This window comes from Biomphalaria glabrata, chromosome 1, assembly GCF_947242115.1.
Source record: "Biomphalaria glabrata chromosome 1, xgBioGlab47.1, whole genome shotgun sequence".
Lineage (NCBI taxonomy): Eukaryota > Metazoa > Mollusca > Gastropoda > Planorbidae > Biomphalaria > Biomphalaria glabrata.
In genome coordinates, this window is record NC_074711.1 from 59100066 (window position 1) to 59111626 (window position 11561).

At 32.8% G+C, this 11561-nt stretch overlaps 2 protein-coding genes across 4 annotated transcripts; one reads left to right on the plus strand and one right to left on the minus strand.

The window, feature by feature from the left end:
* Nucleotides 1–1745: 1745 nt before the first annotated feature.
* LOC106065570 (transcriptional repressor p66-beta-like) lies at nucleotides 1746–10415 on the plus strand. 3 transcript variants are annotated; one of them, XM_056004806.1, is made up of 3 exons: nucleotides 1746–1773; nucleotides 7607–7695; nucleotides 8007–10415. In XM_056004806.1, the coding sequence occupies exons 2-3, from the start codon at nucleotides 7625–7627 to the stop codon at nucleotides 9874–9876; spliced, it is 1941 nt and encodes a 646-aa protein (XP_055860781.1). In that variant the 5' UTR covers nucleotides 1746–1773; nucleotides 7607–7624; the 3' UTR covers nucleotides 9877–10415. The 3 variants fall into 3 exon arrangements, with proteins under 3 accessions (XP_055860781.1, XP_013079856.2, XP_013079857.2); XM_013224402.2 differs by lacking the exon at nucleotides 1746–1773 and adding an exon at nucleotides 1829–2124; XM_013224403.2 differs by lacking the exon at nucleotides 1746–1773 and adding an exon at nucleotides 1830–2046.
* Nucleotides 3707–5227, minus strand: LOC106074808 (piggyBac transposable element-derived protein 4-like). The gene is made up of 2 exons (XM_056024609.1): nucleotides 4176–5227; nucleotides 3707–3881 (listed from the first exon to the last, which is right to left on the minus strand). Exons 1-2 carry the CDS (start codon nucleotides 5225–5227, stop codon nucleotides 3707–3709), a joined length of 1227 nt encoding a protein of 408 aa, XP_055880584.1.
* Nucleotides 10416–11561: the final 1146 nt, after the last annotated feature.

Consider the following 11561-nt stretch of genomic DNA (forward strand, 5'->3'; position numbering starts at 1 on the left):
AACGGCTAAGTAGCATTCGAGAAGATGTTTGCATCACTGCAGTCAATGCAGCTAAAGTTCTGTGTGAAAAATTGGGAATTAGGATAGAAGGAAGAATTAAACGTCGAAAACAGATGCCTGGTGAAAATTCTGGTGATGCAGGACTCGATGCGGTTGAAGAAATAACTCGCATTATGAAATCAGTTATTGATAGACTAATCCAGGAGATGACAACACGATTTGGTCGTCTGAAGACGTTCGATGAAAAGTTTGGATTTCTATTCAACATCAGCAAATTGTTTGCTAATGATACCTCTAATGATATTCAACAGCACTGTGCTACGCTGGCTGACTTTTATAAAACTGATATCGATGGAACTGAACTGTTCGTAGAAATCAGTGACTGCAGTATGTTGCTGAAAACCCGGCCAGATGCTACCCCAAGCATCCCATTAGAATTACTTTCATTTATTATTTCATATGGCATGACATATTTCCAAACTTGCGAATTGCTTTGCAAATAATGCTGACAATCTCTGTGTCAGTTGCTAGCTGTGAGCGTTCTTTTAGTAAACTAAAAATCATTTTAACTTATTTGAGAGCTTCAATGGGTCAGGAGCGTCTGTCAGACTTGGCATTGCTAAGCATAGAAAAGGAGCTGGTCGAAACAATTAATTTTGATGATGTCATTGACAACTTTGCTAGTGCAAGATCACGAAAAGTAGTTCTATAAGAAATGGCTAATGTTGTTTCAGATTGTTCATTAACTTTGTTTACGATAAAAAAATAATTTATTGATTGGTGATTGTTTTAATGCAAATATAGATTACGCATACTAATAGGGGGGGGGGCGCCAACAGACTATGCCGCCCCGGGCGCCTGGCACCCTCGGTACGCCACTGCACGTGACAACCACTAAGGATTACATAATTTGTATAGAAGATATATAGAATCACGTGGCTAAATGTTGTTTGTTTACGATTGGTGAATGAGGTCCAATTGGCTCATTGGCATCAAATAATCAATCATAGGACTTATATAATTTGTTCAATCTCAATAATTAAAATTTACGATTTAATGACAGTAGTATATGCTATACTTCGGTATAGGCCTACTACTGGTCCTCAAGGAGTGGTTCTACTTGTTTAACCTCTTGTTGAAAAAAAGTTTCTAAACCAAGGCCTTGTAATATACTCATGTAGATCTACGTGATCGCCTACTAGCCCTACTAGATCTATAGATGGCGCTGCTTTTAGCTTTTTTTTTTTTTTTCAGCACAATGTTTGAGCATGTGAGCATTTTATAGTGCGACAGGCATTCATTTTACTGTAAACTGTTTGTTTTTCAAAGGTTTAATAAGCATTCTACCGTCTCTATTTAGGAATATATTAAGGGAAAAGAAAGGATTTTTGATGAATTAGTTTTGCTAAAACTATTTTTTCTCATTGCTGGTATTATTATTTTACTAAAATGTTTAAATATTTAACAAATGCATTTGTCTTTTCAAACAATATATTAGATAATTAAGTCAGAGAAGAAGCGAATTAAATGATATTTTTTATTCTGTCACTCTGAATTTAATGAATGTGATAACTATGATATTAAAAGCAAAATATCTATATATACAATAATATTAAAAAGCACAACTATCTTTTGTGTGGAAATTATCGACTACAAAATGAATTTAAATTTTAGACATAATAGTTACCTTTAAAATTTTAATTTTACAGTACATAGGAAAAGGCCTAATTAACAATTTGTGACCTATTTAAAGAAATATGCCAATTTGACATTGTCAGTGTTAGAATTGTTTATATTTTAATATACTGCTTAGAAGAAATAAATACTGAATTGGGCAATTTTAGTGATTTAAAAGATACGTTTTGTAGGCGTTTGAAATTTGTTAACAAGAAGTAAAAGCTAATAGCTAGAATTAAGCTACATGAACTCATTTGACTTTTCACGGCTACTAGAGCCAGACCTATCTGTCGCCATGTTGTTGAATCATTAATGGAGGTCAACGACTGAAATCTTTTACTTCCCATATAAATAAACAGAGAAATAGATGTAATAGAATCCAGTTTTATGCCTAATCTAATGTTTCTTTTTATAATCTAGCCTGAAATTTTATATTACCTCACTAAGGTTAGAGTTAGGTCATATTGTATTCGTTTAATTTGCTTAAAAACTTGTAATTTAGTAATTCCTCTAGATCTAAGTCTAGTTCTAGTCTAATTTCTTGTGAGTTATGACTAATATGACTGAGTAATTCTGAATTGTCTGAATCTGAGTAGTCTCGAATTGATTTGTATTGTGACAGTATTCACTGTATTGTCAGTATAGAATAGATATGATAATAATAGTACTAATAGATCTAGATCTATATACTCTAGAATCTATTGTTTTGTTTTTAAGATGATAGATCTAGATCTACTTAGTATTACTAAGTATTAGTACTATTACTAGATTATAGAATCTATATTAATTATTAATAGATCTGGGTCTAATAAAAAAATATAATTATAATCTACTAGTCTAGAGTAGTCTAGACTCTACAAGCCTAACAAGGTTACAAGGACTCCTTTTTTTTTTTAGTGTACATAGACTAATAAAAGTAATATAATTAATTATAAATATAATACACTTATTATAAATAATACCAGTAATACAATAATATAAATAAAATTATAATATGAATTAGATTCTATATAGTATTATTTATATACAGTTAATACAGTTACAGTATACTTTTTTAATGACTAATAATCTATCTAATTATTCTAATCATTCTAATGTCTAATGATGGATATAGGGCCCATTATACTGATGATTATAGGCATAGGCATATAGGATCTGGTTACTAATGATTAGTAAATTAGTATGTAATATTTAATTATTTAAGTTAATTAGTTAATTAAATAGATCTAAATTGGACTAAATTATTCTAAATCTATTATCTATACTATAGACTAACTATAGAATCTAGATCTAGATTTCTATATCTAGACTCTAGACTTAGCCTACTAATCTAGAGAAATATAAAGTTTATAATATAAATATAATATAATAAAGTAAACTCTCACTCTCTGAAGAATTATATATATCTAGGCTAGAGTCTAGTCTAGACAGATCATAGATTATAGTTCTAGAACTTGAGAACCAAGATGATAATTAATTTTAATCATCATTCATTAAATTAATTATTAACTCTTTGAGTGCAAATTTTTTTCACTGAAAAAATGGAGTTTTTTCAGGAAGAACCAAAATGGGAGAGAGGGTGGCACTACAAAAACTACAATAACTTTTTTATTTCTCAAAATATATGAATAGTTTTGGTATCAATTTAAAGGGAAATGAATGTGTAAAACGCTAAAGTATTAGATAAATAAAAATTCAATAAAATATTTTTTTTATATCAATTTGAAGTGTGTCAAAAAATTTTTTTTTCGAAAAAATGAAGTAAAAATCCAACTTACCGAAAGGTTTATTCCCATGTTAATAAAGTAAATCCAATATAAAAGAATATTCACTTAACCACACATATATGTCACATAAAAATAATAAAAAAACAACATTAGCACAAGTCTGGGTTGTTGTTTTTTCAGCTTCTTTGATGTTCACAAAAATGAAGAAAAAATTCTATTTACACAATATTTACACAAATCTCAAAACCAAATTGAAAATCAATGTCACTTTATACATATTTTCAGTTTTTTTCATCAGCATGTTAAAAATGAACTTGTGTATGCCATTTCTTAAAACAATCTTTTGGATGCAGATGAGGTCTATCAGGACAATCACTACAAATGAAATGAGTGTGCGCTGGTTTTTTTGGTGTGCTGCACACTTTACACCGGTTTTCTTTATCAGAATAGTCAATTATATGCCTGCCTGCATCTAGCCTGGGGATAGGATTTTTCATAGGTCTTCCTACTACTGGCTTTCTTCTGTCTTTCTCTTCTGGAGGCATCACAGCGGCTGCTTCCATACATAGTGCATGGACAAGTTGAATTTTAAATTTTTTCAAACTGAGCATTTCTTTTTTTTCTCCATTTTTGCACATCAAATAGAGAACATGGGCATTTGAAATTGTTATTTCAACTATCCAGTGAAACAACTTTTTCCACCACTTTATGCTTTTTCTGTTCTGTAGACCGTAGTAGCCAATTTTCTGATCGACCAGATCGCATCCATACATGTATTTATTGTATGTATCCACAACAGCAGGCTTCACTTTATTCTTTATTTCCCTGTTTTCAGCTTTTGCCATGGTAGACACAATAGCTACAGGCTTTTTAGCCTTTTTGTCTTGCCAGCTTACTACCAGTAGTTTTTCTTCAGCTGTCGCCCAATATCTAGACTCCTTGTGCCTCATTGTTAGTTTTTTAATTTCATCAGGAAATCCTTTGCAGGTGGTCTGTACTGTTCCAGTATAATATTGCTCTTCTGACAAGAGATAGTCAACTAGTTTTCTGGTCGTGTAAAAGCGATCAGCGAATACATGATAACCCCTGCCAATGACGCCAAGCAAAGTCCTAAATATCTGTACTGCCTGCCCTCCGTCCTTGTCACTGTTTGGGTCAAATGAGGTGTTTTTCCCATAATATGTCAGAAGATTCAGAACATATCCTGTACAGCTGTCAACAAGCTCAAAGCTTTTGATGTGATATTTATAAGGCTTTGAAGGATTAAATTGCTTGTACAGCCATCTGCCTTTGAATCCCACAATCATTTCGTCGATGGCCACATTTTGGAAAGGTGTATAAACTGTGTTGTAATTATCAATCAAGAGATTGATAAAAGGCTCTATTTTTCTTTTACCTTCAGCATCTGGTTCCTCGCAATGTAACATTGAACAAAATAAGGACAAGAACCTGTCCCTTTCAAACATTTCCGAGAAAAATGGAGTAAAAAAAATATCATCGGTTGAGAAGTAATCCTGTATGCTTGGTTTTTTGTTCAAGCCCATAGCCATGGTGGTTGCCAAAAATTTTATCATCTCATATTTGGTTACAGGTTTCCAGTTTTGAAATCTTGACCTTCTCCTCAATGGCGTGTTTTGCTTTACTTTTTTTAGAGCATAGGCATTGATGTACTCTATCACAATATCCATGATGGTACATGTGAAGAGGGAAGAGAAGCAGTCCAGAACAGAAGATGACTGGGATAAATAATTTTCATTTATCCCAGGCTCATTCTTGGGTGCAAAACTGAACTGGTTTTCTGTTTCAAAACCATCTCCAACCATTATCCAGTCAGAGATAGATCTATTTATAACAACATTATGATTATCATTTAGTTTTCTTTTTTTCCTTTTGCTACCAACAACTGGAAAACATGATAACAAAGAAGTGGGCGTTGCCCCAGCTGTTTCTTCTTCATCGTCACTGCTTTCACTAGATCTAGGTCTAATGCCATGCTGATTCTCGTAGTCACTATCTGATGAATACGCATTATCACTATCATCTGAGGAAAAGTTATTAAACATTTCTAATGTTTGCTGAGCAGTGATTTGCCTAGATCTAGAATTAGTCTCAGGTCTAGAAAGTCCACTAGATTCACCTAAATCCATTTTAGAATCCACTCAAAACGAAAAACACAGTGTCACTAAAACAAAGATTTGAAAATAAAACGTGTACGTATAGCGTCCAATCAACAATAAAAGGAAAGAACAACCACTCTCTCAACCGGAAAGAAATAAAGAATTAAAAAAAACGAACTTTAAAATAAAGAAATATAATGAAACAAACACTATATACCAAGTTACTCAGGGAGAGTAACGCCGCACTCTACAGCTCTAGGGAAGTTACTCCTGGAGAGTAACCCCGCACTGAAAGTGATAATTAGTTTATATTAGTTAAATATAGACTAATATAGTTTATTTTATACTCTATACTAGTGACTGCCTGGTCGTGCGGTTTGCACGCTGGACTGTCGTTCAGATTTATCGATGGTCCTGGGTTCAAACCCTGCCCGCTCCCATCCCCCGTCGTCCTGCGGGAGGTTTGGACTAGGAAGTAATTATCTTCAACTCTGAAGGAACATCCGAAACATGTAAAACATTTTACAAACAAGTGACTGTACTACTATGTTACTATTTTACTACTCTAACTCTAGATTCTAGATCTAGACCTCTATAGTGGAGTCTATAGTCTTTATATATAGTACAAGTTTACTAGATCTACATTACATTTCACATGTAGAATCAGATTCTCCAGACTAGATCTAGATATATCTAGCATCATGTAGATTCTATATGATTCTTGTCTAGATCTAATGCTTAACTAGACTATTAATATTAATTAAAAATTATTTACTAAAGAGAATTAATTTTAAAGTTATTGAAATTAGTAGTATGAGATCTAGAAAACAGCTAGCTAGATGTAGTCATTCTAGCTAGTGACTATTCTAAATAAATCTAGTCTATCAATTATTAGAGCCTAATAATTATAAAAAAAGTATTTTTATATTTATTATTCTATGATTATTCATTAATTGTTTTAATAAATTTTCATATCATGATCTAAATCTAGAGACTAGTCTAGATACTAGTGACTGATTAGTCTATTAGATAGTAGTATTAGTATAATTGAAGATATTTCCAACCCTTATCGCCACAGGTTATATCATTAGAATTGGGTCATAAGGGTCTTGTTGTTTTAAGAATGGAACATTACTATGTCCTAGCTCAAACCTCCTGCAAGATTACAGTGGGTGAAAGCAGGCAGCTAAGTAGAACAAAGCATTTTTTTTTTTTGCAAAATTTCTTAGGTTGTGACATCGTTTTAGTTTGATTAAAAGAGTCTCAATACTCATACTCAATATGGATAAACAACTAAGTAAAGAGGGCCTATTAATGACACATATAATTTAAACTCTTTATTTGGTGACCCTTTGATTTGTTATAAAATTTGTTTCTAAGGTTTTTGTCCAGCATGTAATATTTTCACTAAATCGTTAAATGTCAGTAAACATATTTTGATTGACCAAAAAAAAAAACCCCAAGTTCCCAGGAAAAATTACAAATTTTAAAAAGATTAAAAATACCAGTGTTTTGTTTACAAATCATTGCACTTATGAGAAAACCAATTCTTTAGATGCTACAATAACTACAAAAAATACAAATAGCTGTAATGAACAACTTAATCTTTTTGATAGTCTCATTATTGTTATGTTAACAACACTAATAATAATATTGAGACTTTATGTAAAAATGTGGAATACTGGAGTTAAAGTATAAGCTGAAAATAACTTTAGGCCTTGCTTTTCAAACTATTTTAAAATAAATCCTGAATTGATATTTTTCTATTACAAGTCATCTAGACTAACCTAAAAATAATACTGATTCAGTTTAAAAAAACGAAACAACAGTACAAGAGACTAAATTGAATAGATGTTACATTGCTAAGTACCACACAATTTTGTAAGCCAAGTGTTGGTAACAGTATAGCATATGTATTGAATTCAGTTGCTCACTGAACAGGCATGATTTATTTGAAGAATATCAAATTAATATTTCCAAATAAAATCATTTATTACCTGTTTATAAAACATAGTATTATATTTCTTTGAAAGTCCTTGCAATTTTTTATTCGATTTTAAAGTTTTTGCTAACTTTTTTTTTCAGCTTCTGAATATAAATTGAATGATGGAGAATGAAAGAAAGCGACCAACTGATTCCTCTAATCTAGAATTAGAAGGCAATGAAATAAAAAGGTAGTAACACTGACAAAAGAGCTTATAGATTTGACATTTTGGAAATGAATATTATACTCTGACTGTAAACCAGCTTGTCAATAACTCTTTTATTTTTTCAAATAAGACATTCAACTAAATAAATTACATTTATAATTGAAATCTAGTGTTATGTTAAATAATTTAAGAGTGAAGAGCTTGACTAAAGATGAGATCCTCTGTTTGTCAACCAAGAAATTTACCTTACATTGGCCATATTTTGTTTTCTTATTACTGCTTTTGCTAAAATTGTTATACCTGCATTTATTTCATCTCATTGATTTTGTTTTTAGGCCTAAATATGGAACAGCAGAATCCAGTGACATTGATAAAACAGAGAGTGAGAATAATGACATGGCTTCCAGTACCTTTGATAGTTGTCAACCTCTAGCACTCGTTAAAAAAGATGTTGTGAAAGTATCAGGAAGTGGCGATCTAATCCTAAATCATTCAAAAAGTGACTCAACGAAGCAAGATAAGGAAAAATTTGGTAAAACTTTTACTGCAACAGATTCACCTTTATTGGATGAAAAAAATAAAGATGATATGTCATTAGTTAAAGAAGAAAAAGCTTTAAATACAAGAAAGGCCACAATGGAATCAAAAGACAATAGTGTGACTGACAAATTATCACTAAATATGTCAATGAATGGTTCATTGCAAGAAGGAGACTTACAAAAAGAGATTAAAAGTGACAGTGAAGATCAGACTGATGAAACATCAACAATAAAATCAGATGGAAGTGAAAAGGAAAACATGGATATTAAGAAAGAGAAGGCTGAATCTCCAGACATAATAATGTTGTCTGATGAAGATGATGAAACTGCAGATCCATCAACTAGACGCTATCGAATATTGAAAAAAGTCAAAGCCCTGCAGAATCAGTTACGCAATGAAGAAGCAACGCTTGTGCTGCTTAAAAAGTTGCGCCAGAGTCAAATAACTCAGCCCCAAGAGTCTAACATGACACCAACATTACCAAAGCCCCAGTCTCACCACCCACAACTTAGTTTGCAACACATGAGACAGCATAGTGGGCCTGTGTCTATGAATAGAGCTAATCAGCAGAATTCTAAGACATTGCATCTTAATCAAAGTCCTCATAGTAACAGAGGACAGGCTATAAATAATACTACTCCTTCATCACGTCCTCAACAAGGTCCCACCCCCATGGTTATGTCTCGCTCTAATGGTCAAAATGTGCCATCCCACCATTCTCATAGTTCCCGTGGAAATGTACCAAATAATTTGTCACGAAATAATACAAATATCAGAAGTCAGTCTAATGTGCCACAAGCACAACAGCAACCACAGTCAGTTCAGAGGCAGGTGCCTACTCCACAGGCCCCGCCACCTCCCCCACCGCCACCACAAGATACTCAGACACCTGCTCAACGCCAAGCTGCAGCAAAACAAGCTCTACGAAAACAGTTAGAGAAAACATTGCTTCAAATTCCACCCCCCAAGCCACCTCCTCCAGAAATGAACTTCATCCCATCATTGGCGTGTCCTGATTTCATCTTGTTGCTAGGCCTTGAAGAAGTTGTTAATCATATGATAGATTTTCAACTCATCGCTCGTGGTCAGAAAAATCCAGATGAAAGGTTTGTTTGCACCCCTTTTACCTGTGTGCAGTGTGGGTCAGATTTTACACCTGTTTGGAAGAGAGAAAAACCTGGATCTAAAAATGTTATTTGCGAGCATTGTGTTACGAGCAATCAAAAGAAGGCCTTGAAGCAAGAGCACACAAATCGGCTTAAGTCGGCATTTGTTAAAGCGTTGCAACAGGAGCAGGAAATAGAGCGTATGCAGGCTTCCACACCCACACCAAGTCCACAACCTGTTAGCAACACTACACCTCAGCCACAGCTTCCATCAGCACCAATGATTTCAGCTGCCAATGCTGCTGCAGCAGCAGCAACTGCTGCTGCAGCAGCAGCTGTTGCAAATTTTCGGCCCAGTGCAGAACAACTTAGGCAGCACCACAGCTTCTTTCAGGCCCAGCAAGTCCAGCTCAGAGCTGGCCAGCCTTTGGGTCTTCAAGCCTTTGGGTCTCGTGCTCCGTTTCCATATAATATCCCTTTCGCTAAGCAGCAGGATCTACAACGTCAGTATCTGCTAGATATGATACCAAGAGGTAGTATGCCGTGGAAGCAACAATAGCATCTTTTTATTGCCCATGAGGTGGTAGGATTTTAGTTATCACTGCCCATTGTTTGTATTTTCACAAATATTATGTTTTTATTTTTATTATGTTTAATCTTTAATATGTATGGTTTTAAAATCTGCCATATTTTAAAAAAAAGTTAAACTTTTTAAGCATACATTATAATAACATTTCGTAGGCTTGAAATAAGAAAAAAAAATGTGGTGCCTGTCACTGTTGTTGGTGCCAAATGTATTTCTGTATGTATAACTCTATAAACATAGAAAGCAGTGATGTTATTGTATGAGAATACACAATTTTGTTTTGTTGTTTGTGTGTGTAAAAATGGTTTTGTAGACTATTTCACAAAATAAAGTCAAAAATGTTTTGAATGTATATAGTAATATTATAAATATATATAATTAAGACTTGTATTTAATTATTAATTAATATTGTCAAGAAAAGATGATGGTCAAAATTTGAGAAATGATAGATTACATGGTAAATGTATGGGACTTGTTAACAAAATTTTAAAAGATTAAAAACTTCTAATCTCCATTGTTTTAACTTACTATTTAGTTGCAAAGACACTAGACATTTATTTAAAAGGTGTTTGTAAATATACTATGAATGAAAAGAATACCATATAATTTATCATTTTGAAATAAGTCATAATTTAGTTACATCTTTAATCTAGACAAAAGGTCTTCAGAAACAATATCAGAATATGCAAAACAAAATTAATTTGCTACATTTGTTAAAAATAAATTTTATATTGCTAGAGCTGTAGTTATTACTGTGGTAACAGTATTTTTCAAGATAATTAACTAACTGGGTGTTGAACAATAAAGTCCTGAACCTAGGAGAGACAACAAATTGGAGGACATCTGAATGAGCAATGTTGCATTGGAGATTGGAACTCAATATTTTCACTGAACCATTCCATCCTTGTGTCATTTTAAGCAAACATTATGTAAGGGCTACACCAGATATCAAATTGACAAGTTCTTGTACTCCTTTCAAATATTGCTATTTGTTTTGATCCAGTCCTGCACTTTTGTAAATAATGGTCTATTGTAAGACAAATCATTCATGTAATCATTCTTTCCATGAATTGGTTTGTAGAGGGAAGTTAGGATAGTAGGCCTAATTAAGTCATAAAGGTTGTCTAAAATACTTGGAACAGCTGCTATGTCAATATTTTGGATATAAGATCAGCAGGCACAAACAGAATTGTAAAAAATTCTGAAGGAATGTGAACTTTTTACAATATTTGAATATCATTAGAAATACTGCATTGCCGAGCATCTTGATGTTTTCCCTACCTGCTGTGATGATGTCCTTCAAGTTTTGATGTCAGGTACAGGTATTGGTTGATAAGTACTGGTAAGTAGTTTTTTCTGATGATGATTATGAAAAGTCCCAAACCTATTAGACACCTTGATATGAAACATTGAACTGGCTTCTTGTAGAATTTTTTTTAAGCTAGAATTTGTAATATGAAAAGTAACTTACACTTTTGTAAACTGTATATTTACTACATTTTTGTTTAAAAGAATATTGTGGTTGACAAGTTGAGACTTCATGCTTAGTACATCACACATTTCTTTATTTACACTAAGTCCTAAAAAAAAACAAACTATGAATTTGTCTCTTTGCCTTACCTATTGATTAGATAGTTAATATTTCAGGATAAGAATAA

Excerpts from the sequence above, each read along its gene's own strand:
- LOC106074808 (XM_056024609.1), bottom strand. The coding sequence starts at position 5,227 with ATGGTTGGAGATGGTTTTGAAACAGAAAACCAGTTCAGTTTTGCACCC. Across the intron at positions 3,882-4,175 it reads GATACATACAATAAATACAT|GCTAGATGCAGGCAGGCATA; the intron begins GTATGGATGCGA and ends TCCTATCCCCAG.
- LOC106065570 (XM_056004806.1), top strand. The coding sequence starts at position 7,625 with ATGATGGAGAATGAAAGAAAGCGACCAACTGATTCCTCTAATCTAGAA. Across the intron at positions 7,696-8,006 it reads GAAGGCAATGAAATAAAAAG|GCCTAAATATGGAACAGCAG; the intron begins GTAGTAACACTG and ends TTTTGTTTTTAG.